The 23,137-nt window shown below is 50.4% G+C and overlaps 1 protein-coding gene across 6 annotated transcripts in view; it reads left to right on the top strand.

The window, feature by feature from the left end:
• The first annotated feature begins 1,265 nt into the window (after window positions 1-1,265).
• Window positions 1,266-23,137, top strand: part of TJP3 (tight junction protein 3) — a 42,698-nt gene continuing 20,826 nt past the window's right edge. The window contains exons 1-8 of one of the 6 annotated variants that reach the window (XM_053580088.1): window positions 1,266-1,495; window positions 8,621-8,697; window positions 10,282-10,431; window positions 18,704-18,760; window positions 18,877-18,986; window positions 20,307-20,409; window positions 20,519-20,870; window positions 22,631-22,734. In XM_053580088.1, the coding sequence (XP_053436063.1) occupies window positions 10,408-10,431; window positions 18,704-18,760; window positions 18,877-18,986; window positions 20,307-20,409; window positions 20,519-20,870; window positions 22,631-22,734 (750 nt within the window). In that variant the 5' untranslated portion in view covers window positions 1,266-1,495; window positions 8,621-8,697; window positions 10,282-10,407. Of the gene's footprint in view, window positions 1,496-8,620; window positions 8,698-10,281; window positions 10,432-13,733; window positions 14,027-18,548; window positions 18,605-18,703; window positions 18,761-18,876; window positions 18,987-20,306; window positions 20,410-20,518; window positions 20,871-22,630; window positions 22,735-23,137 lie in introns of those variants that run through there. The other 5 variants (XM_053580108.1, XM_053580080.1, XM_053580118.1 and 2 more) reach the window with 5 other exon arrangements.

Here is a 23,137-nt window from a genome sequence, read left to right as displayed (position 1 = left end):
GGCAAGAAAACGAAACTCTATCTCAAAAAAAAGAAAAGAAAAGAAAAGACGTAAGGTAGTTTGGCAGCTAAATGCTTAAAAATATGTATTATTTTTTAATCAAATCATAAATATATTATTATCTATAATATATGGGATAGAAAGGTGATAAAAGTAATGGAGAAAGACTGGTTCAATAGCTAATGTGTATTAAGTGCCTGTTGTGATACACATCGTGTTGTAACTCCAGCCGATTTAAATTTTAAAATATCCTAATAGCCACATTTTCTTTTAGCTCTTGCACAGTCTGTGTAGTTACCACATTTTAACGATGTAAAAAGAAAACAAGTGAAATTAATTTTTCTCCTGAATTTCATTGAATGCAATACATCTGAAATAGAATCATTTCAACCCAGAATCAAGATTAAAATAAACTTTTTTTTCTTTTGAGACAGAGCCTCAAGCCGTCGCCCTGGGTAGAGTGCTGTGGCATCACAGCTCACAGCAACCTCCAACTCCTGGACTTAAGCGATTCTCTTGCCTCAGCCTCCCAAGTAGCCGGGACTACATGTGTCTGCCATAACACCCAGCTATTTTTTTGTTGCAGTTGTCATTGCTGTTGAGCTGGCCCGGGCCAGGTTCGAGCCAGCCAGCCTGGGTGTATGTGGCTGGTGCCCTACCTGCTGAACTGTAGGCGCCGCCTCAAGGTTAAAATTAATGTGCTGTTTTTACATTCTTTTTTTGCATGTCAAAGCTTCAAAGTCCCACAAACATGTTGTACTTCCCAGTGTCTCATTCATTGGGACCAGCCACACACACACTCAAAAGCAACCCCAGGACCTGCTGATATTGTCCCCATTTTCATAGAGAAGTCCCAATCACTTGCCTAAACCCACAAACCTGGGAAGTGACAGAAGCTTCTCTGCATAGTTATCCAGTCACTTCATGGCAGAGAAGCAGAATTTGCACACAGATCTGCAGGGACAAAGGAGTCCGCCTGCCTTGTGGCAATCTGGCAGGACCGCATGCTTGGCAGAGCACACCAAGTATAAAGGCTGAGAGGTTCCAGGTCCAAGAAGGACAGTGCAGGGAGGAAGGGGTAGGAGATGTGGCTCATTCATTCCTTACTATATTCAACAGGTATTTTCCTGTGAACACGCCAGTTTATAGGCAGGAGCAGGATTCTGTGTCCTATGGTGTCCCTGGCCTCTGGGTGATCAGGGGTTAAGGCCAACTGCTGCCACGTGAGAGCACCTTCCGACAGAGCCACACACCCAATCCGCCTACTGGCAGGTCTCTCACTCTCACAGGTTTGCCTTGCACATTGTCACGCTTGTGAGTCCCACCCAGCATAGGACCTACCTGCCTGTTGCCACCAGACGGAGGAAAGGTTGGGCCCCCAGGTGGGGAGGTCAGACCCACAAGGCTCAGGTGCCCTCCCTACCCCCAATGCCAGGTGGACACCCTGGCCCTGGCTCCTGACGCAGGCCCAGAGGCCGCCAAACCTCATAGACAGGTAAGTCCCCTGCCCCATTCTTCTCCCTACCCTGTGGGCATCTTCTGAATTGGCTTTTACCACCTCAGGGTCCTGGACCCCTCAATTGCCTCCCTCCGGCTCCTCAGAAAACAGGAAACTGAAACTCCTGCGTGGGCATCTTACATAGTTTCCAAGGGATTATCTGACTGGCAGTTACTGCCCCTGGCGGCCTGCCTAGGACGCCAGAGCCAAGACTTAAAAGGGTCATTGTTGGTTCAGGTGGTTGGGGGTTGGAGAGGGAGAGGCACCGGTTGATCCCCCAAACTGAGAAAAGGAATGACAATTGGGGGTGGGGGGTGGCACTGGGTTTATCTTCCACAACCTGAGACAGGCCAGATGACAGATGACGTGGGCTGTGACCTCATTCCTCTCCAGAACTTTAAAAAAGGCTCCCAAGTTTTTAAACGACTGTAGCACCCTCTCCCGACCTACTCAATCTCACTGCTGGAGACTCCAGGAGTTTTGGGGGTGAGGGTGCTGGGAAATAATCTTTACTCCTTGTGGGGGGAAAATGAGAAGGGAAGAGGAGACCCCAGACCTGGAGAGGAGAGGGGCCAATGGCAGGAGATTTTTCTGGGTCATTTGCTCCCAAATGGCAGGACAAAAGGAGCTTCCCTGTAAACTGAGTGTCTGATTGCACCTCAGGTCTCTTTGTCCAGGACCCAGAGGGCCCCCTCCACCAGGCACAGGTGTTCACACAGTGGGGCACAGAACAGGCCTGGCATTTGGGGTTACCCATGGTGGATTTGGGATTGTGTGGCCATGGAGCTCCTGGGGAGTGGGGATACTTCAGACTTGGGGAGCTGTGCGGCTGGGGCAGCACACATCTCCACTGTCAGCCACCCTGCCTGAGTTTGGGAGAGAAAACCCCACAGAGTCTGATAGATCTGCCTTCCAGCCCTTTTTCCTGTCCATTTTCACTCTGTAAAATGGGATAAGAGTAAGAGTCACTATATCACAGGGCTGCTGAGAGCAGGAAAATATAGATTCCTGGTCATGTGAGAGTCACTATATCACAGGGCTGCTGAGAGCAGGAAATAATAGTTTCCTGGTCATATGGGGGTGACAGTGAGCACTAGTTCAGTCCCACTGTTCCATCCACCTCCTTGATTTACAGATTGCAAACACTGGTTCAGAGAAGACCAGCCACTTGCCTAGAGCTGCACAGCAAATCAGAACTGTCAGGCAGACAAGAGTCCAAATGCAGAGTTGAGGGAAAGTTGCCTGCCTGCCTTAAGACTTCCACCTGGCCCTGCGTTCTGGGGAAAGTCCACAGCAGGGAGTTTGGGTTCTCATTCTTCCTCTTTAGGCCTGGCTGGGTGCCAGCCCAGCAATGTTTGCACAGGGTGGAGCCTGACACCCTTTGGAATGGGTTGAAGTTAGTGGAATACGTGCCTGGGGGAGGGGCCTCCAAGGGAGTGAATTGGCATTTATTGAGCACTTACTGTGTGCCAGGTGTGTAGTTACCAAGCATTGGCAATTTGGCAGGGAACAAGATAGACCAAGCTTTGGGGCGGTGCCTGTGGCTCAAAGGGGTAGGGCACCGGCCCCATATGCCGGAGGAGGCAGGTTCATGCCCAGCCCTGGCCAGAAACTGCAAAAAATTAAAAAATTAAAAAAGCTCACAACAGGGCGGCACCCGTGGCTCAGTTGGTAAGGCGCCGGCCCCATATACCGAGGGTGGCGGGTTCAAACCCGACCCTGGCTGAACTGCAGCCAAAAAATAGCTGGGCGTTGTGGTGGGCGCCTGTAGTCCCAGCTACTCGGGAGGCTGAGGCAAGAGAATCACTTAAGCCCAGGAGTTGGAGGTTGCTGTGAGCTGTGTGATGCCACGGCATTCTACCGAGGGCCATAAAGTGAGACTCTGTCTCTACAAAAAAAAAAAAAAAAAAAAAAACTCACAACATAAAAAAAAAAAAAGATAGACCAAGCTTCCTGCTCTTTTGGGGACTTATATTTTGGTGGGGGGAGAAAGCCAAGGCACATAATAAGTAAGTAAATTGCATCACAATAATGAGGGTTAGAGATACTTTCTAATTTTAAGTAGGAGGATGATGGAATGCTCTTTGAGAAGGAAAGACTTGAAGAATCTGAGTAGTTGGCTGTAGCTCAAGCAGCTAAGGTACCAGCCACATACACCAGAGCTGGCGGGTTCAAATCCAGCCGAGGCCTGCCAAACAACAATGACAATTACAACCAAAAGTAGCCAGGCATTGTGATGGGCGCCTGTAGTCCCAGCTACTTGGGGACTGAGGCAAGAGAATCACTTAAGCCCAGGAGTTGGAGGTTGCTGTGAGCTGTGATGCCATAGCACTCTACCCAGGGCGACAGCTTGAGGCTCTGTCTCAAAAAAAAAAAAAAAGAATTGAGTAGTTGGCCAAACTGATATTTGGAGGAAGGGCATTCCAAGGAGGACCTAGCCCGTGCAAAGGCACTGAAGCAGGACTGGACCTGGAATGTTGGAGGCACAGCAAGGAGGTCTATGTGACTGGAACAGTGAAGAGGGAGAGAGAGGGAGGAAAGGAAGTCAGGGAAGGAACAACACAGGTTGTGCAGGGCCTGGTGAGCCAAGGGGAGGATTTGGCCTTCTTCCCCCCAGGAAGGTGGGAGCCATGGAAGGCTGTGGGCAGAGGAGAGGCAGGCCCTGACTCAGGTGCTCCCAGGTACTCTCTGGTGGCAGCTGCAGGCAGGAGAGATCAGGGAGGAGATCGTGGGGGGTAAGGGTGGGAGCAGAGGACCAGGGAGGAAGGGACTGGGCTAGTCCAGGTGAGCAGTGATGGAGCTGGAATAAGGAGAAAATGCCAGCTGAAGTCTTTTGGTTCTATGATATTAAAGGATGTTTCCTGTCAAAACGTAAAATCATAGCATAACTCTTATATAAATAGAAAACAAAGAGGTGCTTTAAAAGTTTGCTGAACTCGTTAATTAGCATGGTAACCTGTAAGATTTTACAGCTTATTCAAAAGAGAATTTTATATTTTTAATTGTTTTTATTATTTATTTATTTTTTGAGACAGAGTCTCACTTTGTCGCCCTCAGTAGAGTGCTATGGCTTTATAGCTCATGGCAACCTCAAACTCCTGGGTTCCAGCAATTCCCTTGCTTCAGCCTCCCAAGTAGCTGGGACTACAGGTGTGTGCCACTACTCCTGGTTAGTTTTTTTTTTTTGTTGTTGTTGTTGTTTTTTGAGATAGAGTCTCACTTTGTCACCCTTGGTAGAGAGCTATGGTTTTATAGCTCACAGCAACCTTTAACTCTTGGGCTTAAGCAATTCTCTTGCCTCAGCCTCCCAAGTAACTGGGACTACAGGCACCCGCCACAAAACCCAGCTATTTTTAGAGACAAGGTCTCTGTCTGGCTCAGACTGGTCTCAAAACTGTGAGCTCAACAATCCACCTGCCTTGGCTTCCCAAGTGCTGGGATTACGGTCATGAGCCACTGCACCTGGCCCTTGATTTTTTTTTTTTTTTTTTTAAAGTAGAGATGGGGGTCTCACTCTTGCTTGGGCTGGTCTTGAACTCCTGAGCTCAAGCAATCCCCCTGCCTCTGCCCCCCAGAGTGCTAGGATTACAAGTGTGAGCCACTATGTCCGGTCTAAAAAAAATTTCTGTAAGATGGGGGTCTTGCTGTGTTGTTCAGGCTGGTCTCAAATTCTAGGCCTCAAGTAATCCTCCCGTCTTGGCCTCCCAAAGTGCTGGAATTATAGGCAGGAGCCACCATGCCTGAGCTGCTTAAACTTTTGAGCCTTCCTCCAGTACTGCTCAAAGTCAGAACCAAAATCCCCATTTTTTTTTTTTTGTAGAGACAGAGTCTCACTTTATGGCCCTCAGTAGAGTGCCGTGGCCTCACACAGCTCACAGCAACCTCCAACTCCTGGGCTTAAGCGATTCTCTTGCTTCAGCCTCCCGAGTAGCTGGGACTATAGGCGCCCGCCACAACGCCCGGCTATTTTTTGGTTGCAGTTTTGGCCAGGGCCGGGTTTGAACCCACCACTCTCGGTATATGGGGCCGGCGCCCTACTGACAGAGCCACAGGCGCCGCCCCAAAATCCCCATTTTACAGATGGAGAAAATGAGGCAGGGACTAGAATTTTCTCTGGGACACTGCTCTTCTTCTCACTGCTGTAGAGCTTCCTTCTAGAGCTTGGCATTCTCCTGTCTTGGGGGGAAAAACACCCTCCATTAAACCCTCTGACCTACATCCCACCCACCAATTTTCTAGAAGGTTCTATGCTCTCTTTCTTACCTTCCTTCCCCTCCTGTGTTTAGGAGCCCCTTGTAAGGTCCCCCATTACCTCCACATTACCAACCCCTGGACCATTCTTCAGCCCTTGGGTGCTTTGCATTGGAGCCTGCACACCTCTCATCTCTCTTTCATCAAAGGTGATTTTGCTCTTGGAACCCAGGGACCAGGGCGTGTCCTCTTACCCGGCCACCTCTCCTCTCTGCTGCTGCCTCGCTTCTCCATTCAGGTTCCTGAAAACCTCCCAGGGGCTCCCAAAAGTCATCACCGCAGTCTAGTCACTCCAGGATGCATCAGATAAACCCACACTGAAGAACATTTTGCAAAAGACCTGTCCAATCCAGACTGTTAAGGTCAAGAGACAGGAAAGACAGAAATGGTCACAGCCCAGAGGAGCCTGAGGGGACGTGACAACTAAATGCCATGTTGGATCCTGGACAGGGCCTTGGAGCAGGAAAGAGCCTGAGGGAAATTCTGGATACAGGCTGAAGTTTAGTGAATAGGTACACACCAGGGTTGGCTTCTCAGTTGTGACAAATATACTGTGGTAAGATCTTCATGTTTGGGGAAATTGGGAAGGCATATAGGAAAATTCTCTGTGTACTTACTTTTCTGTAAATTACAAATTATTCCAAAATAAAACGTTTATTAAAAAATAATAAAGGCGGGCGGCGCCTGTGGCTCAAGGAGTAGGGCGCCGGTCCCATATGCCAGAGGTGGCGGGTTCAAACCCAGCCCTGGCTAAAAACCACACACACAAAAAAATAATAATAAAGGCTAGGCATGGTGGGTCACCTGTGATCCTAGCATTTTGGGAGACTGCTGTGAGAGGATCACCTCACATGTGGTATTTGAGACCAGGCTGAGCAATACAGCAAGACCCCATCTCTACAAAAAATGTTTAGGGGAAGTTGCCTGTGGCTCAGTGGGTAGGGCACCAGCCCCATATACTGAGGGTGGCAGGTTCAAACCCAGCCCTGGCCAAACTGCAACAAAAATAGCCAGACGTTGTGACAGGCACCTGTGGTCCCTGCTACTTGGGAGGCTGAGGCAAGAGTATCCCTAAGCCCAAGAGCTGGAGGTTGCTGTAAGCTGTGATGCCATAGCACTCTACCGAGGGTGACAAACTGATACTCTGTTTCTAAAAAAAAAAAAAAAGTTTTTAAACATTAGCCAGGTGTGGTGGTGTATGCCTGTTGTACTAGCTACTTGAGAGGTTGAGACAGGAGGATCGCTTGAGCCCAGGAGTTGGAGGTTGCAATGAGCTGTGACTACGCCACTGCATTCCAGACTGGCAAACAGAGTGAGACTCTGCTCTTAAAAAAAACACATATATAGGCAGCGCCTGTGGCTCAAGGAGTGGGGCGCCAGTCCCATATGCCGGAGGTGGCAGGTTCAAACCCAGCCCTGGCCAAAAATCATAAGAAAACAAAACAAAACACATATATAGGTACTAAAGTTATTTAAAAAAAAAAAAAGAATAATTACAGCATTGCAGGAATAAGAAAAAAAGAGTAAATTAACACCTTGCAGGCCTCTAGCTGGGCCTATGTCTTCCCTACTTCTGGCTCTCTGGGTGACCTCCCCAGAAACTTATCTGTCTAGCCTCAGCTGCATCCTCTATCTCCCCTGCCCCAACCTTGTCCCATCACAAGAAATTTTTTTTATTTTTATTTATTTATTTATTTATTTTTTATAGAGACAGAGTCTCACTTTATGGCCCTCGGTAGAGTGCCGTGGCCTCACACAGCTCACAGCAACCTCCAACTCCTGGGCTCAAGAGATTCTCTTGCCTCAGCCTCCCAAGCAGCTGGGACCACAGGCGCCCGCCACAACGCCCGGCCACTTTTTGGTTGCAGTTTGGCCAGGGCCGGGCCTGAACCCGCCACCCTCCGTATATGTGGCCGGCACCCCACCGACTGAGCCACAGGCGCCGCCCTCATCACAAGAAATTTTACCTCCTCCTTCCTGAGGCTCAGGCACAAACCTGGGAGTTCCCTTCACTTCCCACATCCTGTCTGTCAGCCAGTCTAAAAGGCTCTATTTCTATTCTTTTTTTTTTCTGAGACAGAGTCATACCAAATTGCTCTGGGTAGAGTGCTATGGCCTCATAGCTCACAGCAACCTCAAACTCTCGGGCTCAACACATCCTCTTGCTTCAGCCTCCCAAGTAGTTGGGACTACAGGTGCCTGCCACAACCTCTAGCTAGTTTTTTCTATTTTTAGTAGAGACAGGTCAGGCTGATCTTGGTCAGGCTGATCTTGAACTCCTGAATTCAAGCAATCCACCTGCCTTGGCCTCCCACAGTGCTAGGATTACAGGTGTGAGCCAAAATGGCTGGCCTGAGGCTCTGCTTCTAAATGCTTCCAGAATCTGCCTATTTATTCTGTGCTCTTCCTCTGCCTTGCTGGCCCTGATCTTGATCTGGACCTCCACAGTTGCCTCTGTCTTAGTCTTCAGTGCCCACGCTCCACTGAGTTTGTCCTCCCCTCAGCAGCCACTAGAGGGCACATGTGAGCACCTGAGTCAGGGCCAGTCCCTCTGCCTACAGCCTTCCATGACCTACAGCCTTCCATGACCTCCCTTGTGGTCAAAAACCAATACTCCCTGAGGCCCACCAGACCCTCCACGACATACCCTGTCCTCCTCCCCACCTGCCCGATTTCCTCCCCTCCTTCCTGTCTCTCCCTCCTCACTCTGCTCCAGCCATGTGGGCCTCTCCAACCAGGTATGGTCCTGCCCCAGGGCCTTTGCACAGGCAGCTCCTCTGTCTAAAACATCTACCTTCCTCAGACCTCCCCAAGGTCCTTGCTCACCTCCCACAGCTCTAACTGTTCTCTTCTTGAATCCCTCTTACCTAGGTCACTCCTATTAAAAGTTAGTTCTCAACTCTGGTGCCTCCATCTCAGGGAAGCCCTCCATGTGACCCTCAGCTCAGGTAAAGTCTCCCTACTAGATACCATCAGAAGCCTAGGTTACACTTTTAAATTTATATCTGTGATTTTTCAATTATTGTCTCTCTCCACGGTGGACCAGGGGCTTCCCCTGGGTCTGTGCTATCAGTCCTGCAGGCCCATCACTGTGTACATAGTGGGTACTCAGTGAATACTAAAAGAATGAGCTATAGCCCAATGGGGCTGCAGAGCTGCTTCAGGGCATTCTTGGGTTCTGGTCAGACCTGTTAGGCCACAGATAAGATCTCAGCTTTGTCCAGCCCAGCAAAACAACCTAAACTAGGAAGACCCAAGCTCCAGAGCAGGCATAAACCTCCCAAGGCTCCCACCCTTCCTGGTGTCCAGGAATCAGTGGGGTACCTCAGCCCAGGCCCTGCCCTCTCTGGGGCTTAGTTTCAACCCAAGCACTCAAAAGGGGTTGAACGGAGTCATCCCCAAAGTACTTCCAGGACTCAAAGTCTACTGCACCCCGCCCCCACCCCTTCAGGTCACGTCAGCACTGCCCTGCCCTGGTTGAGCCTGGCACTGCAATTTGGGGTAGAAAGTTGGTCCCTGATCTTGAGCAAAGCTCATCATATACTTGGTGTCTAGTAGGAGCTTGAAATGTTGTTGAGCGAATTAATGGAAGAATGAATATATAAATTAAGTGGATCGTTAAAAAGCAGAGTTTTAATTCCTCAAGGTGATTTGGAGGTCAGGGGTGGTGGTCTCAGTCCTGTGGGTCAGCACCAGCCATGCCCTTCTCCAAAGTCCTAGATTTGAACACAAAGTTGGACAATGGGTACTAAGGAGCCATTGAGTGATCTTGAGCATGGCATAAATATGACAGCAGAGTGGTGGGTGGCTACAGGAAGACCATGTGTCCTATGGCAGTTGCCTACCTTCCTCCTGTAAAGGGGTTTAAAGGAGGCCTTCTTTGCTATGCTGTATTGATATTTGGGGCAAGATCAGTCTCTGGGGTGAGGTTATCTGTGCTTTAAAGGGTATTGAGCAGTGTCCCTGGCCTCCAACCACTCCATGCCAGGAGCACCTCTGAATTTTTGTTTATTTATTTATTTTTATTTTCATCTCTGAGTTTTTTTTTTTTTTTTGTTGAGACAGGGTCCCAGCAGAGTGCAGTGGGCATGGTAGCTCACCACAACCTCAGACTCGGGCTGCGGGCACCCCGCTGCCTCAGCCTCCGGAAGCCGCTGGCGCCCGGCTGGGTTTTTCCATTTTTTTTCAAGAGTCGGGGTCTCACTGTTGCTCAGGCGAGTCTCGAATTCCTGAGCTCAAGCGATTCTCCCTCCTCAGCCTCCCACAGTGCTGGGATTACAGGTGTGAGCCACCGTGCCCGGCCATCTCTGAGTTTCGAACACTAAAAGTGTGGACCCCTCCAGTGAGAGATGCTGGTTTAGAGTGTTGGGCCAAATCCCATTGGCTAGTTGCCATTTGGCCTCATTTTTCTCACCTGTAAAATGGGCATATGAGGGTCATGTGTAACCATGGGTGGAGCCAACCAAACGCTCAATAAACAGGAACCAGAAGCCTCATTTCATTACAATGAATTCAATCTACTTATTTTTTAGATAATGGTACTGAGGGCAGGAGGCTTCTAGAGCAGGAATGCAGGATTTTCTACCAGCTTTGAGCATCTGCAAGCCACCTGTCTAATTTTGCCAGACCTAATCAGTATCCCCTGAGTGACTGCAGCCATGCACCCAGATGTGTGTGGGCCTGTAAGTAACTTATGTTTTTCTTATGATACATAAGAAAGTGAAGGAACCCTCACACTCCGTAACAATATTAAAATAAACACACAGCTATTTAAAAAAACCTTTGACTTTGTTCCACCTAAAATCATTTGTTGCACCACCTGCTGATGGCTGGACATCACAGAGGGAAAAGCTGAGCTGTCTGTAGGTATACAATAGGTGTTCAGCTAGCCTTAGTCTGGTTAAGGGTGTTTCTTTTCTTCTTTTTTTTTTTATTGTTGGGGATTCATTGAGGGTACAATAAGCCAGGTTACACTGATTGCATTTGTTAGGTAAAGTCCCTTGTTAAGGGTGTTTCTTAATGCTTGGATCAGCATGGGTCCTGAAAGAGTGTGGGGCTGCAGGAACCCTTGCTGTGCAAACTTCAGTGAGTCTTGGGCCACTACTTCAGTGAGTCTCTAGACACTACTTCATTGTAAATAAAAAATTGGTGGTAGATGGGCGGCGCCTGTGGCTCAGTCGGTAAGGTGCCGGCCCCATATACCGAGGGTGGCGGGTTTGAGCCCGGCCCCGGCTGAACTGCAACCGAAAAAAAAATAGCCGGGCGTTGTGGTGGGCGCCTGTAGTCCCAGCTGCTTGGGAGGTTGAGGCAAGAGAATCGCTTGGGCCCAGGAGTTGGAGGTTGCTGTGAGCTGTGATGCCATGACACTCTACCGAGGGCCATAAAGTGAGACTCTGTCTCTAAAAAAAAAAGAAAAATTGGTGGTAGACTTGCTAATGAAAGTAATAGTACTAACTAGCCAACATTGGTGAGGGCTGTCTAAGCATCTTATGCACATTCACTTATTTAACCCTTTGAGGCTGGCAGATGGGGAAACTGAGGCACAGAGTGGTTAAAGTGGCTTGCATGAGGGCACACAGCTAGGATGGGGCAGCAGGCTATATCTATGTCCTATGCTAGGCCCCCTTTAATCCTCCTGACCATTCTGTGGTGTAGGGATTATTATTTTCTCCAATTACAGATGTGGACATTGATGCACAGAGAGGGGAAGTAATTTACCGCAGGTCACATACACATAGTAAATAGGCGAACGAGCTGGGATTAGCTCTCTTGATCCTGAGGTTCTAACTGGGTCCTTAGAAGAGGCTTCAGCAAAGGTTTATTGCCTTAGGGGGCCTTTGGAGCCCTTGAGGGGCTGACTCTGGATGACAGGGGTCTCTGGACTAGTGTTTTGGGTAACATTGCAATAGAGGGGTTGAGAAATCGTTGTGGGCTTTAAAGATTTTGACATTGGGGCGGCGCCTGTGGCTCAGTCAGTAAGGCGCCGGCCCCATATACCGAGGGTGGTGGGTTCAAACCCAGCCCCGGCTGAACTGCAACCAAAAAATAGCAGGGTGTTGTGGCGGGTGCCTGTAGTCCCAGCTGCTCAGGAGGCTGAGGCAGGAGAATCGCTTAAGCCCAGGAGTTGGAGGTTGCTGTGAGCTGTATGATGCCATGGCACTCTACCAGAGGGCCATAAAGTGAAACTCTGTCTCTACAAAAAAAAAAAAAAAAGATTTTGACATTGTCTGTCTTGTTCACTTCGCAAACTCTTTCTTTTTCGGGGGGGGGGGAGACAGAGCCTCAAGCTGTCGCCCTGGGTAGAGTGCTGTGGCATCACAGCTCACAGCAACCTCCAACTCCTGGGCTCAACCGATTCTCTTGCCTCTGCCTCCCAAGTAGCTGGGACTACAGGCGCCCGCCATAACGCCCGGCTATTTTTTGGTTGCAGCCGTCATTGTTGTTTGGCGGGCCTGGGCTGGATTCGAACCGCCAGCTCAGGTGTATGTGGCTGGCGCCTTAGCTGCTTGAGCCACAGGTGCTGAGCCTCACTTAGCCAACTCTTAACCAACTTTCTTTTTTTTTTTTTGTAGAGACAGAGTCTCACTTTACTGCCCTCGGTAGAGTGCTGTGGCGTCACACGGCTCACAGCAACCTCCAGCTCTTAGGCTTACGTGATTCTCTTGCCTCAGCCTCCCGGCAGCTGGGACTACAAGCGCCCGCCACAACGCCCGGCTATTTTTTTGTTGCAGTTTGGCCGGAGCTGGGTTTGAACTCGCCACCCTCGGTATATGAGGCCGGTGCCCTACTCACTGAGCCACAGGCGCCGCCCCTCTTAACCAACTTTCAAAACCCCAGCTGCAATGCCCCCTCCTCCAGGAAGCCTTTCCTTACTCCCTAGAATTTCCTTTCTGCCTTCCCCTTTGCCACCACCTGGTTCTCCTCTCCCTCCCCAGCCCTGACTGGTTAACGCTGTGAAGCAGTGTTTATGTCCAGATTTGCCCCTTCAACCATGGGGTAAGGTGGGGCAGAGCCCAGCTCCGAGAAAAATGTTTAATAGTAAGGAATGTGTGGGTGGGGCCTCTGAGAACTCCGCCCACAAGGGCGACTTCTTCCCTCCCCCGCTCCCAGCTAGAGGTTTCCAATCCTGGTCCGATCCTTAGTAGGTGTTTCATTAGGAATCTCTTAGGAATCTTGGAATCAGAGGCCCTGAGGGTGGGGCTGCACTGGGTGAGAAGGAAGCCTGACCTTTGCTCCTAGTAACCTAAAGAATTTTCTCCCGGGGCGGCACCTGTGGCTCAGTCGGTAGGGCGCCGGCCCCATATACCGAGGGTGGCGGGTTCAGGCCCGGCCCTGGCCAAACTGCAACAAAAAAATAGCCGGGCGTTGTGGCGGGTGCCTGTAATCCCAGCTACTCCGGAGGCTGAGGCAAGGGAAGCGCTTAGGCCCAGGAGTTGGAGGTTGCTGTGAGCTGTGTGAGGCCACGGCACTCTACCGAGGGCAGAAGAGTGAGACTCTGTCTCTACAAAAAAAAAAAAAAAGAAAGAAAAAGAATTTTCTCCCGCCCTTCCCCTTCCCTCCCCTCATCAGCAGGGGACCCAGCCCAGAGCTGGATGTGCAGACACTCGGAGGCTAGGAGTATACGAAAAGTGAGCGGTGGCTGCTGCGCATCTTCATAAAGTCCATGCCCCTGGCCTCTCCGAGGCTCAGTTTCCCATCTGTAAAGTGGGGTAAACTTCCTGAAAATAAGTGACCTGAGAACGACTAGTCCTATGCTCCGGAGGTCTCTGGCACTCGACAAATTCCTGATCCAAGAGGTGTCCCAGATAAACCTAAAAATATGCCCATTTCGCGGATGGAAAAAAACCCTTCCAAATCGCAGGCTCCATTCCAAATGCAGTGATGCTTCTTGCCAGGCCTTTCTTGCAGCCTTATCTGGCAGGTCTCCAGGCCGGGGCGCAGACAGGTGCTCGGTTGGATGAAAAACCCGGGCTGGTTATTCCACCACAGGGCCTGGATCTTGTAATGAGAGGAGATGGCGGGAGAGTCCGAAGGCGTCCCGGAGGCGGGTCTGGGCAGGGGCGGGGCCGGCCGGGGACCTGAGGAGGAAGAAGGGCAGGTGCAGCCGGGAGCTGTGAAGCTGGCGGGAGGAGGGCGACAGCTGGTCCCCTACCCCGCCGGGCCCCACTCCAGCATTCTCCCCTAACCCGAGGTTGGGGGCCGATTGACCGTTTCCAGGCCCCTCTCGGGTAGGGGCGCTGGAGAGCCCTGGGGCGGACCATGGCGGTGAGATTCCAGGCGAGTAGCCCGCCAAGGCGGCAGGGGGAGGGGATCGGTCTGGGGTAGGAGCGAGGAAGGGTTTGGGAGTCGGACCCAAGACTCCAGAACGCCCTCTACCTACATAACAGGTAGGGAAACTGAGGCCCGGAGGAATGCGGTGGCTAGCCCGAGGCTCTAGCATATCAAGGCTGTAGCATATCAAGCTGCATCCGTACCCCCACACTGACCTCCTAGAACCCGGCCTCAAAAAGCGGCCTCCTCTGTCAGCATCCCTTACCCTCAACCTAGGTTCAAATTTTGGTTTTTCTGCCAAGTATGGTTGTGTAATTTTGAGCCAGTGAGTGAACCCATCTCTGAACCTCATCTTTAAAATGGGTGATCATTATTTTAAAGAAGAGCATAGGGAAGATTCCAAGAGCCAAATGTTTTAAGAACCTGGCACACAGTAGGTTCTCAGCAAAGAAGTTCATACAGGTCCCCAAGAGTATTCAGGCTTGTTCAGCTCTTGCACTCGAGGTGGAAAGGTAGGCAATGACTACTTTTGTGGGCTGGGGTAGCTTTGATGAATGTGGAGAGGCTGCAGGACTGTTTCAACAATTTATAGGGTGCCAACTGTGTACAGAGAGCCATTTGCCTGCCTAACTCAGCATAGGCAGCAGTTGGGACCAGCAAACCAGCTGGGGTGGTTGGGGTGGGCAATCCTTGTCTCCAGTAGGACCTCACTGTCACAGCCCCTGACCCCAACACCCCCATCCAGGGTCTCAGCTTGGGCTCTAGAAGGGTCTGAAGTGGGTGTGTGGATATACCATCCCCAAACTCTGGGGCTGGGCAGTTCTGGTTCCCACTATCAACTCCTGCCGGACACCCTGGAAAGTCTCTCCATATCTCCTTCCTAACCTGTTTGTTTCCTGCAATCCTCCCCCCAACTATTGTTCCGGAAGGTGGGGTGAGGACTGGAGGTGGGGCAGAGAGGACAGACTGTTGTGTGACTTGGCAAAAGGCCTCTGGGGGTCCCTTTGGGCATCTCCCCTGCAGTGTTTGTGTCCAGCTGCAGCTCGGTGGGGGAGGTGGGGACAAAGGACCAACCCCGCCCCCCCCACCCGCGTCAGAGCTTATTTAGATAGTGGTAGGGTTAAGGGAGCAAGGACCTCAGGACATATCCAGCTGAGTTCCTGCCTGAAGTGCCTTTTGTTTTTGTAGAGACAGAGTCTCAATATGTTGCCCAAGCTGGTCTTGAACTCCTGGCTTCAGACGATCCTCTCACCTCAGCCCACCAAAGTGCTGGGATTACAGGTGCAAGCCACTGCCACCTGGCCCCAAGTGCTTTTTATTTCCAGTATTTACCTGTTTCTCAAACTCCTCCCCATCATGGCTGGTCCTGTGAGGACAGTGCTGAGGTCCTGCCCCTGGCACTACCTATCAGGAAGGTGTTGGACAAACACAGCAAGATCCTGACATCCCAGGGCCCAGTAATCACCAGTGGGCCAGAGGGAGGGATGTAAAATGTATGTATGGGGGTGGGGGTTGATGACTCATTTCCTGGAGGAATAGACAGTGCCACTAGGGCTGTGAAGGCTGAATAGGAGTTTGCCAAGGTGCTTGAAAAGAAGTTGGATTGGAGGCACTGATGGGCCAATCACATGGGCCTTAAGTACTGGGAAAGACAGACATGCTCTGCCTTCACAGTCTAAGGCAGCAGTTCTCAACCTGTGGGTCGCGACCCACAGGAACTGTATTAAAGGGCCGAGACATTAGCAAGGTTGAGAACCACTGGTCTAAGGGGAAAGACCAGAACTTCACCAAATGATGATTCATGGTAAAAGGTAGTTTTAGATTCCCTGAATACAAACTAATAAAACGGGAAGGAGTGATTGATATCAGAAAAAATTGGTTAGCTGGGCTGAGGAGGTGGCATTTGAGCCAAGACTCTCCAGTGACAGGGCCAACTATGGGGCATTCCCCTAAAGGGTGTCATAGATACAGGGGACAGCCAGAGCTAAGGTTTGGAGGTAAACCAGAATGAGGTGGGCTGTGGGGTTAGGCTTAACCTCTAGGGCATTAGGAGCCCTGGAGGGTTTTAGACAAAGCCTCTGGTATCCATGGAGATGAACCTACACAAGCTGGGACAAGCCTGGGCCACCTGCACCCTCTCACTCCCCATCCTTCTCCCAGGGCCCTGGTTCCCTAGGGTTCTTAAAATAAAGCCAAGACATCAACATTCAGGGTGGAGGGGCTACGTAGTGACATAGAGTATAACATCAAAGCAAGTAAAAAAAGGATCATTTTAAAAAATAAGCTCAGGAAAAAAAAGAACAAGCAGGTAGTTTAGGGAAGTGGTTATTAAGAAAAAGGACACACCAAGGTCACCTCAGTGGTGCTGTGTGTGACCTCAGGTAAGTTATTGAACCTCTCTGGGCCTCCCTTTCCTGCCCTATAAAGCAGGAATAGTAGCAGCACCAGTTTGTAAGGTCGCTGTGAGGATTAAGTGGATAAAGCATAAAGCACTCACTGCGGGGAATAGTGTAACTTATTATACAAAGGATGAATGTCATTGTTATTACCTCTTAAAACAACAGCGGCTGCCAATTCCCAGAGGCTCCTTCTGCTTTTTCATGCACTAATTCCATGCCCTCCTCCTGCACCATATCCCTGAAAGACAGGGTAGGGGTGCCCATTTTACAGATGGGGAAACAGGCAGCAAGCCAGGGGTGGACATGAGGTTTGAGTGCTGGTCATGAGTGCTGACCTAGCTTTCTGGGAACTGCAGGGCCTTTCTCTATGGTGACTATAGGGCCCCACCCTCAGGTTTGTTTCTCTCCTGTCTACTCTCCCCATTCCAAGAATGCTGCTCTGCTCTCCCTGGAGATCCCAGAGCTTATGAGGCCCTGGAGTATGCCCAAGGTGGGAGAGAATCACCCACCTGCTGTGTCACACCAGGAAACAGGTCTAGGGGAGGGGAGTTACTTCTACAAGCTCCTCCTCCCCCCAGAAGAGATGGGAGGGTAGAGGCATGGCCCAGTGACCTTGCACTTGAGCCATGGGCACAAAAAGAATCCACACTGCAGGTTCTGAGGTTGTGTTCCGCAGCCCCACCCTCTATCAGCTCTGTTGCCTTGGCAAGTGACTTCACTGCTCTGTGCCTTAGTTTCTTCATCTGTAACATAGGGGTAACAGAATGCCCGTTCCATGAGTGAGTTAAATGAGACAATACGTGCAAAGCACCTGGCATAAAGGAAGTGATTTATTCATTCATTCACGTATTCAGAGAACACATATTGAATCCCTGCCTGACCCAGGCAGTGTTCTAGATAGAGAACTGAGTACTTGGCTGTGAACAAAAAACAAATTACTTCCCTCCGGAGCTGAGGCACTAGAGGGGGAGATGGACAGTAGCAGATAAGATGAAAACCTAGAGGGCTAGCACACACCTGTGGTCCCAGCTATTCCAGAGGCTGAGGTGTGAAAAATTGCTTGAGCCCAGGAATTTGAGACTAGCTTGGGCAATATAGCAAGACTCTGTCTCTACAAAAAATAGAAAAATTAGCCAGGCATGGTAGCATATACTTGTAGCTATTGGGAAGGCTGAGGCAGAAGGATCAATTGAGCCCAAGAGTTTAAGGCTACAGTGAGTGAGCTATTATGACACTACTGCACTCTAGGCAGGAGTTCAAGACCAGCCTGGGCAAAAGCATGACCCTTTGTCTACTAAAAATAGAAAAATTAACCAGGCATCATGGTGAACACCTGTAGTCCCAGGTACTTGGGTGGCTGAGGCAGGAGGATCATTTGAACCCAGGAGTTTTAGAGACCCTCACAATTTTAGGTTGCTATGAGCTAAGCTAATACCATGGCAGTCTAGCCTGGGTGACAGATTGAGACTGTCTCAACAAACAAACAAGCAAACAACAACAAAAAACCCAGCCTAGAGAGTTGGGGGAGAGCAAAGGGTTGTGAGTTCTGTGAAGGAAAAGGTGGATTAGGTGTTGTGGGGAAGAGGTTTATAGTTCTAAACAGCATGGTCAGGGATGACCTCACCAGGGAAGTTTTACTTTTTTTTTTTTTTTTTGTGGTTTTTGGCCGGGGCTGGGTTTGAACCCGCCACCTCTGGCATATGGGACCGGCGCCCTACTCCTTGAGCTACAGGTGCCGCCCCACCAGGGAAGTTTTAGTTGGGCAAAAGAAGGTGAAAGATTTGGGGAAAAGTGTTCCAGGCAGAGGGCATAGCCCATGCAAAGGCTCTGAAGCAGGACCAAACCTGTTGTATAATGGCACAGCCTTTTCTCTGCTCCCTGTATTGTTTGATTCACTCAAATCAAGGTCTCCTTCCCCAACACTGCTGATATTTGGAGGATTTGGTTTCTCTCGTATGGGGCCATCCTGGCCACTGCAGGTGCTGAGCTGACCCTGGCCTCCACCCACTCCATAGGAGCATCTCCTCCCCCACTGTGACACCACAAGCCTCCCCAAACATTGCCCAGTGTCCCCTGGGGGGGCAGAGTCACCCCTGTTTGAGAATCACTGGCTTAAACCCATTTTGCAGATGAAAAAGTGAGGTCTTGAGAGAAGTAGCAACTTACACACAGGCTCTGATGATAGGTATGTCAGAACTGGACTCCCCACCAGGGTTGGGGACCCCTGGATGCTCTGATGAGCCTGTGTGGCCTCACACCCATCTCCTCTGTTCCTATGGACTAGGTGGCAGACATGGAGGCGCTAACCATCTGGGAGCAGCACACAGCCACGCTCTGCAAGGTGAGGCTTGCTTCCCCCTGCCTAGGGCTGAGACATGTCAGTGCAGTCCTAGCTCAAACGAGAGGAGACCCTTTATCCTAGGGGAAACAAAAGCTCTTTCTGTCTCTCCTCCTCAGGACCCCCGCCGAGGCTTCGGCATTGCAATCTCTGGAGGCCGAGACAGGCCCAGTGGATCTGTGGTTGTGTCCGATGTGGTACCTGGAGGGCCGGCTGAGGGCAGGCTGCGGTAGGTATCCAGGCAGCTGGTTTCTGGCAGGGCCAGGGCATGTCAGGAGGAGAGATCTATGCAGGCCAAAGCTAGGAGGCTGGCAAGTGCCTGGCACCTTCCAGCACTGTCAACACAGGGCTTGGGGTTGGCAGCAGGGCAGTCACCAACTTGCTGTTCTTTTTCCCAAGGCACTTCCTGGTCCTTCATAGCAATTCTTAGGATCATAGTGGCCCCAGGGCCCTCCTGAAACATAAAGTTCTGAAAACTTTTTTGAGCAGGAGGGAAAGTGACCTGGTGTTCTGAACCCTTGGGGGTGGGAGGCTCCTGGGAATTCTGTTGATAAAATGGCTCCGGATCCCAAGTGGTTGGTGGATGATATGGCTTAACTCAGCCTACAATTGGGGACCAGCTCAGAGAAAGAAAGAATATGAAACCCAGCAAGAGACGGGCAGAAGAGCAGCAAGTAAGGCTACCTGCAATGACTCATGTCTATAATCCTAGCACTCGGGGAGGCTAAGGCAGGAGGATCCTTTCAGCTCAGGAGTTTGAGACCAGCCTGAGCAAGAATGAGACCCCGTCTCTACTAAAAATAGAAAAATTAGCTTGGCATTGTGGTGGATGCCTGTAGTCCCAGCTACTTGGGAGGCTGAGGCTGAAGGATCACTTGAGACCAAGAGTTTGAGGTTGCTGTGAGCTAGACAGATGACACAGCACTCCTCTCAAGGCAACAGAGTGAGACTCTGTCTCAAAACAAACAAACAAAAAAAAAAGGCAAAAAACTAGGAAGTGGATGGAGGGGAGAGACTTGAAAAAAGTGAGGAGCAAGGGCGGCGCCTATGGCTCAGTGAGTAAGGAGCCGGCCCCATATACTGAGGGTGACAGGTTTAAACCCAGCTCTGGCCAAACTGCAACAAAAAAACAGCCAGGTGTTGTGGTGGGAACCTGTGGTCCCAGCTACTCGGGAGGCTGAGGCAGGAGACTCGCCTAAGCCCAAGAGTTGGAGGTTGCTGTGAGCTGTGATACCAGGGCACTCTACCGAGAGCAACAAAGTGAGACTCTGCCTTGACAGAAAAAAAAGTGAGGAGCAAGAAGATGCCAGGTGTAATTGCAGCTTTATTCTATTATTATGATGGGTTCTACGAGGCCCCATTTGACAGATGAGAAAACTGAGGTTCATAAGGATAAATGACTTTGTGAACCTGGGGATGACAATGAATTAGGACCAGGACTTGTAGACCTACAGGTGCCAAGGACCCTCTCAGGCTCCCAGGAAAGCCTTAGTGTGAGGGGCTACTCCGTGAGGCCTCCTCTCTGAGACCTACTTTCCTCCCCACACAGGACGGGAGACCAAATTGTCATGGTGAATGGGGTCTCCATGGAGAATGTCACCTCCTCCGTTGCCATTCAGATACTCAAGACTTGCACCAAGATGGCCAACATTGTGAGTGAGCTGCCAAGTGGGAGGGGACTGTCCCCAGGGCCACCTAGTGGCTGGGCAGTGCCTCCCCTGGCCTCTGCCTCTAGCTGACCCCTTTTGTCTCCCCTGACAGACAGTGAAGCGTCCCCGGAAGATCCAGCTGCCTGCCACTAACACTAGCCCCTCCAGCCCAGGGCGCCAGGACTCAGATGAGGAGGATGGACCCCAGAGGCTGGAAGATGTAGACCATGGCCGGGGCTATGAGGGTGACTCATCCAGTGGCTCTGGCCACTCCTGGAGTGAGCGCTCCCGAAGGCCAAGGGCTGGCCGCCGGAGCCGGGCTGGCAGCCGCGAGCGCAGAAGCCCAGGCAGTGGCTCTGAGGCCAATGGGCTGGCCCTGGTGTCTGGCTATAAGCGGCTGCCGAGGCAGGATGTGCTGATGAAGCCAGTGAAGTCGGTGTTGGTGAGGAGAAGGGACAGTGAAGGTGAGTGGGGAGGTCAGGCCAGATCAGCTTTAGGACTAGGGTACAGGGGTCAGGTGGGCAATGGGATTTAGTGTCCCTAAAAGGACAGCATCACTGTCTTAACATCTGTTCCCTTATTATGTGGGCTCAGCCCCCACAGACATCCCCATCCTAATCCCTGGGATCTGTGTCTGTGTGTTGTCACTTCACATGGCAGAAGGGACTCTTCAGGTGGGATTAAGTCAAGAGATGGAGGTCATCCAGGATGATCCAGGGGGCTCAGTGTCCTCACAGGGCTCTCATGTAAGTCAGGAGGGTCAGAGGCAGAGAGAGACTGGAAGATGCTATGCTGCTGGCTCTGAAGAGGGAGGAAGGGGCCCCTAGCTGAGGGATGTGGGTGGCCTCTAGACTTTGGAAAAGGCAGAGATGGGTCCTTCCTTGGAGCCTCCAAGAGGGCCCAGACCTGCCACACCTTGACATTAGTCCAGTAAAGCTCCTTTTGGACTCTGACCCCTACAACTGTGAGATAACACATCTATATTAAAGCCATGAAGCTTGTGGTAATCTTTTTGCAGCAGGCACAGGAGATTGACAGGTAGTGACAGCAATACAGTCACAATACATGGTGTTAGAATTACCATCACCCCCATCATCACCATTGCCAACAGACATCTGACTCCAGACCCTGTCTCCACTCAACAGTGGCATCGTGACCTTAGAATTCTGGTCATGACCCAACAAATGGCCCTGGGATGTCTGTTTACCCCATTGTAATTTTTTTTATTTATTTTTTTTATTTTTATTTTTTATTGTTGGGGGTTCATTGAGGGTACAATAAGCCAGGTTACACTGATTGCAATTGTTAGGTAAAGTCCCTCTTGCAATCATGTCTTGCCCCCATAAAGTGTGACACACACCAAGGCCCAACCCCCCAATTTTTTTTTTTTTTTAATATAAGTAGAGAGTTTATTGGGTCAAGTTTGAGGTGTGCAACCTACCCTGTTTCCCCGAAAATAAGACAGTGTCTTATTTTCAGGTGTGCTCCCAAAGATGTGCTAGGTCTTATTTTCAGAGGATGTCTTATCTTTCCTGTAAGTAGGTCTTATTTTTGGAGGATGTCTTATTTTCGGGGAAGCAGGATAGGAGCACAGAGTCAAGCTGCCCTGAATACACACTCTTTCTGATTTTATTTATTTTATTTTATTTTGTTTATTATTTGAGGCAAAGTATCTCTGTCACCCTGGGCTAGAGTGTGGTAGCATCATCATAGCTCACAGCAACCTCAAGCTCCTGTAATCGGTAGGCTCAAGCAATCAGCCTCCCAAGTAGCTGAGATTACAGGCACCCACCAAACTGCCCGGCTACTTTCAGAGATGGGGTCTTGCTCTTGCTCAGGCTGGTATTCAACTCTAAGCTCAAATAATCCACCTGCCTTGGCCTCCCAGAATGCTAGGATTACAGGCGTGAGCCACTGGGCCCAGATCGCCACCCTATCATTTTAATAACAAGATTTACATCCTGAAAGCTCTGTGATGTCATGAATAGCATCCTCTTCTTAGGCCACATATTCAACATCACTAACAGCCCCCACCTAACCACCTCCCTCCCAGTCACGTGAAGACATCACTAATGCTATTGGATCTCAGTCCCAAAGGGGACACCAGCATTCTTGTGATGTCATCGAGGTGCTGGGAAGGGAGGGCTTCATCCTTATAACAGGAGGATGCTCCCAGGCACCAGTTTCCAGAGTCCTGCCTCAGTTTCTCTTCTCCCTCCTATAGACTTTGGGGTCAAGTTAGGAAGTCAGATCTTCATCAAGCATATCACAGATTCAGGCCTGGCTGCTCAGAACCGTGGGCTGCAAGAAGGAGACCTCATCCTTCAGGTAAGCCCAGGTTTTCTCCCTGTCCTGTGGGCAAGGAGACAAAGGCTAGGTGGGGGGCAGGCAGTGCCACCAAAGCACATGGCAAGGTTAGCAGAGGCAGGGCCTGAACCATGTACCTTTGGGTTGTTGCTTGTTTTCCAAAGGCTGAAAACCACTGGGCACAAAACCCCTTCTCCCTCAGCTACTGTGAATCCACTGCCAAATGTCCCTTTCTTATATCCCCTGGAGGAATGTCTGTTTCTAGTACCCTTGACCTTGCTTGCCTTAAGAGTAGTTTCTTTCTAGATTACTCCCTTGAAAGCCCATTTCTATCAATTCCCACTGTTTGATTTCCAAACTACTTTCAGCTGATTGTTTCATGTCTCTGCAAAGTAATCTATTTCTAGTGACCTGAAGGAATTAT

This window comes from Nycticebus coucang, chromosome 2, assembly GCF_027406575.1.
Source record: "Nycticebus coucang isolate mNycCou1 chromosome 2, mNycCou1.pri, whole genome shotgun sequence".
In the NCBI taxonomy this organism is placed as follows: Eukaryota; Metazoa; Chordata; class Mammalia; order Primates; family Lorisidae; genus Nycticebus; species Nycticebus coucang.
Note: the sequence above shows the minus strand (reverse complement) of the source record. Positions and strands in the feature narration are given on the sequence as shown.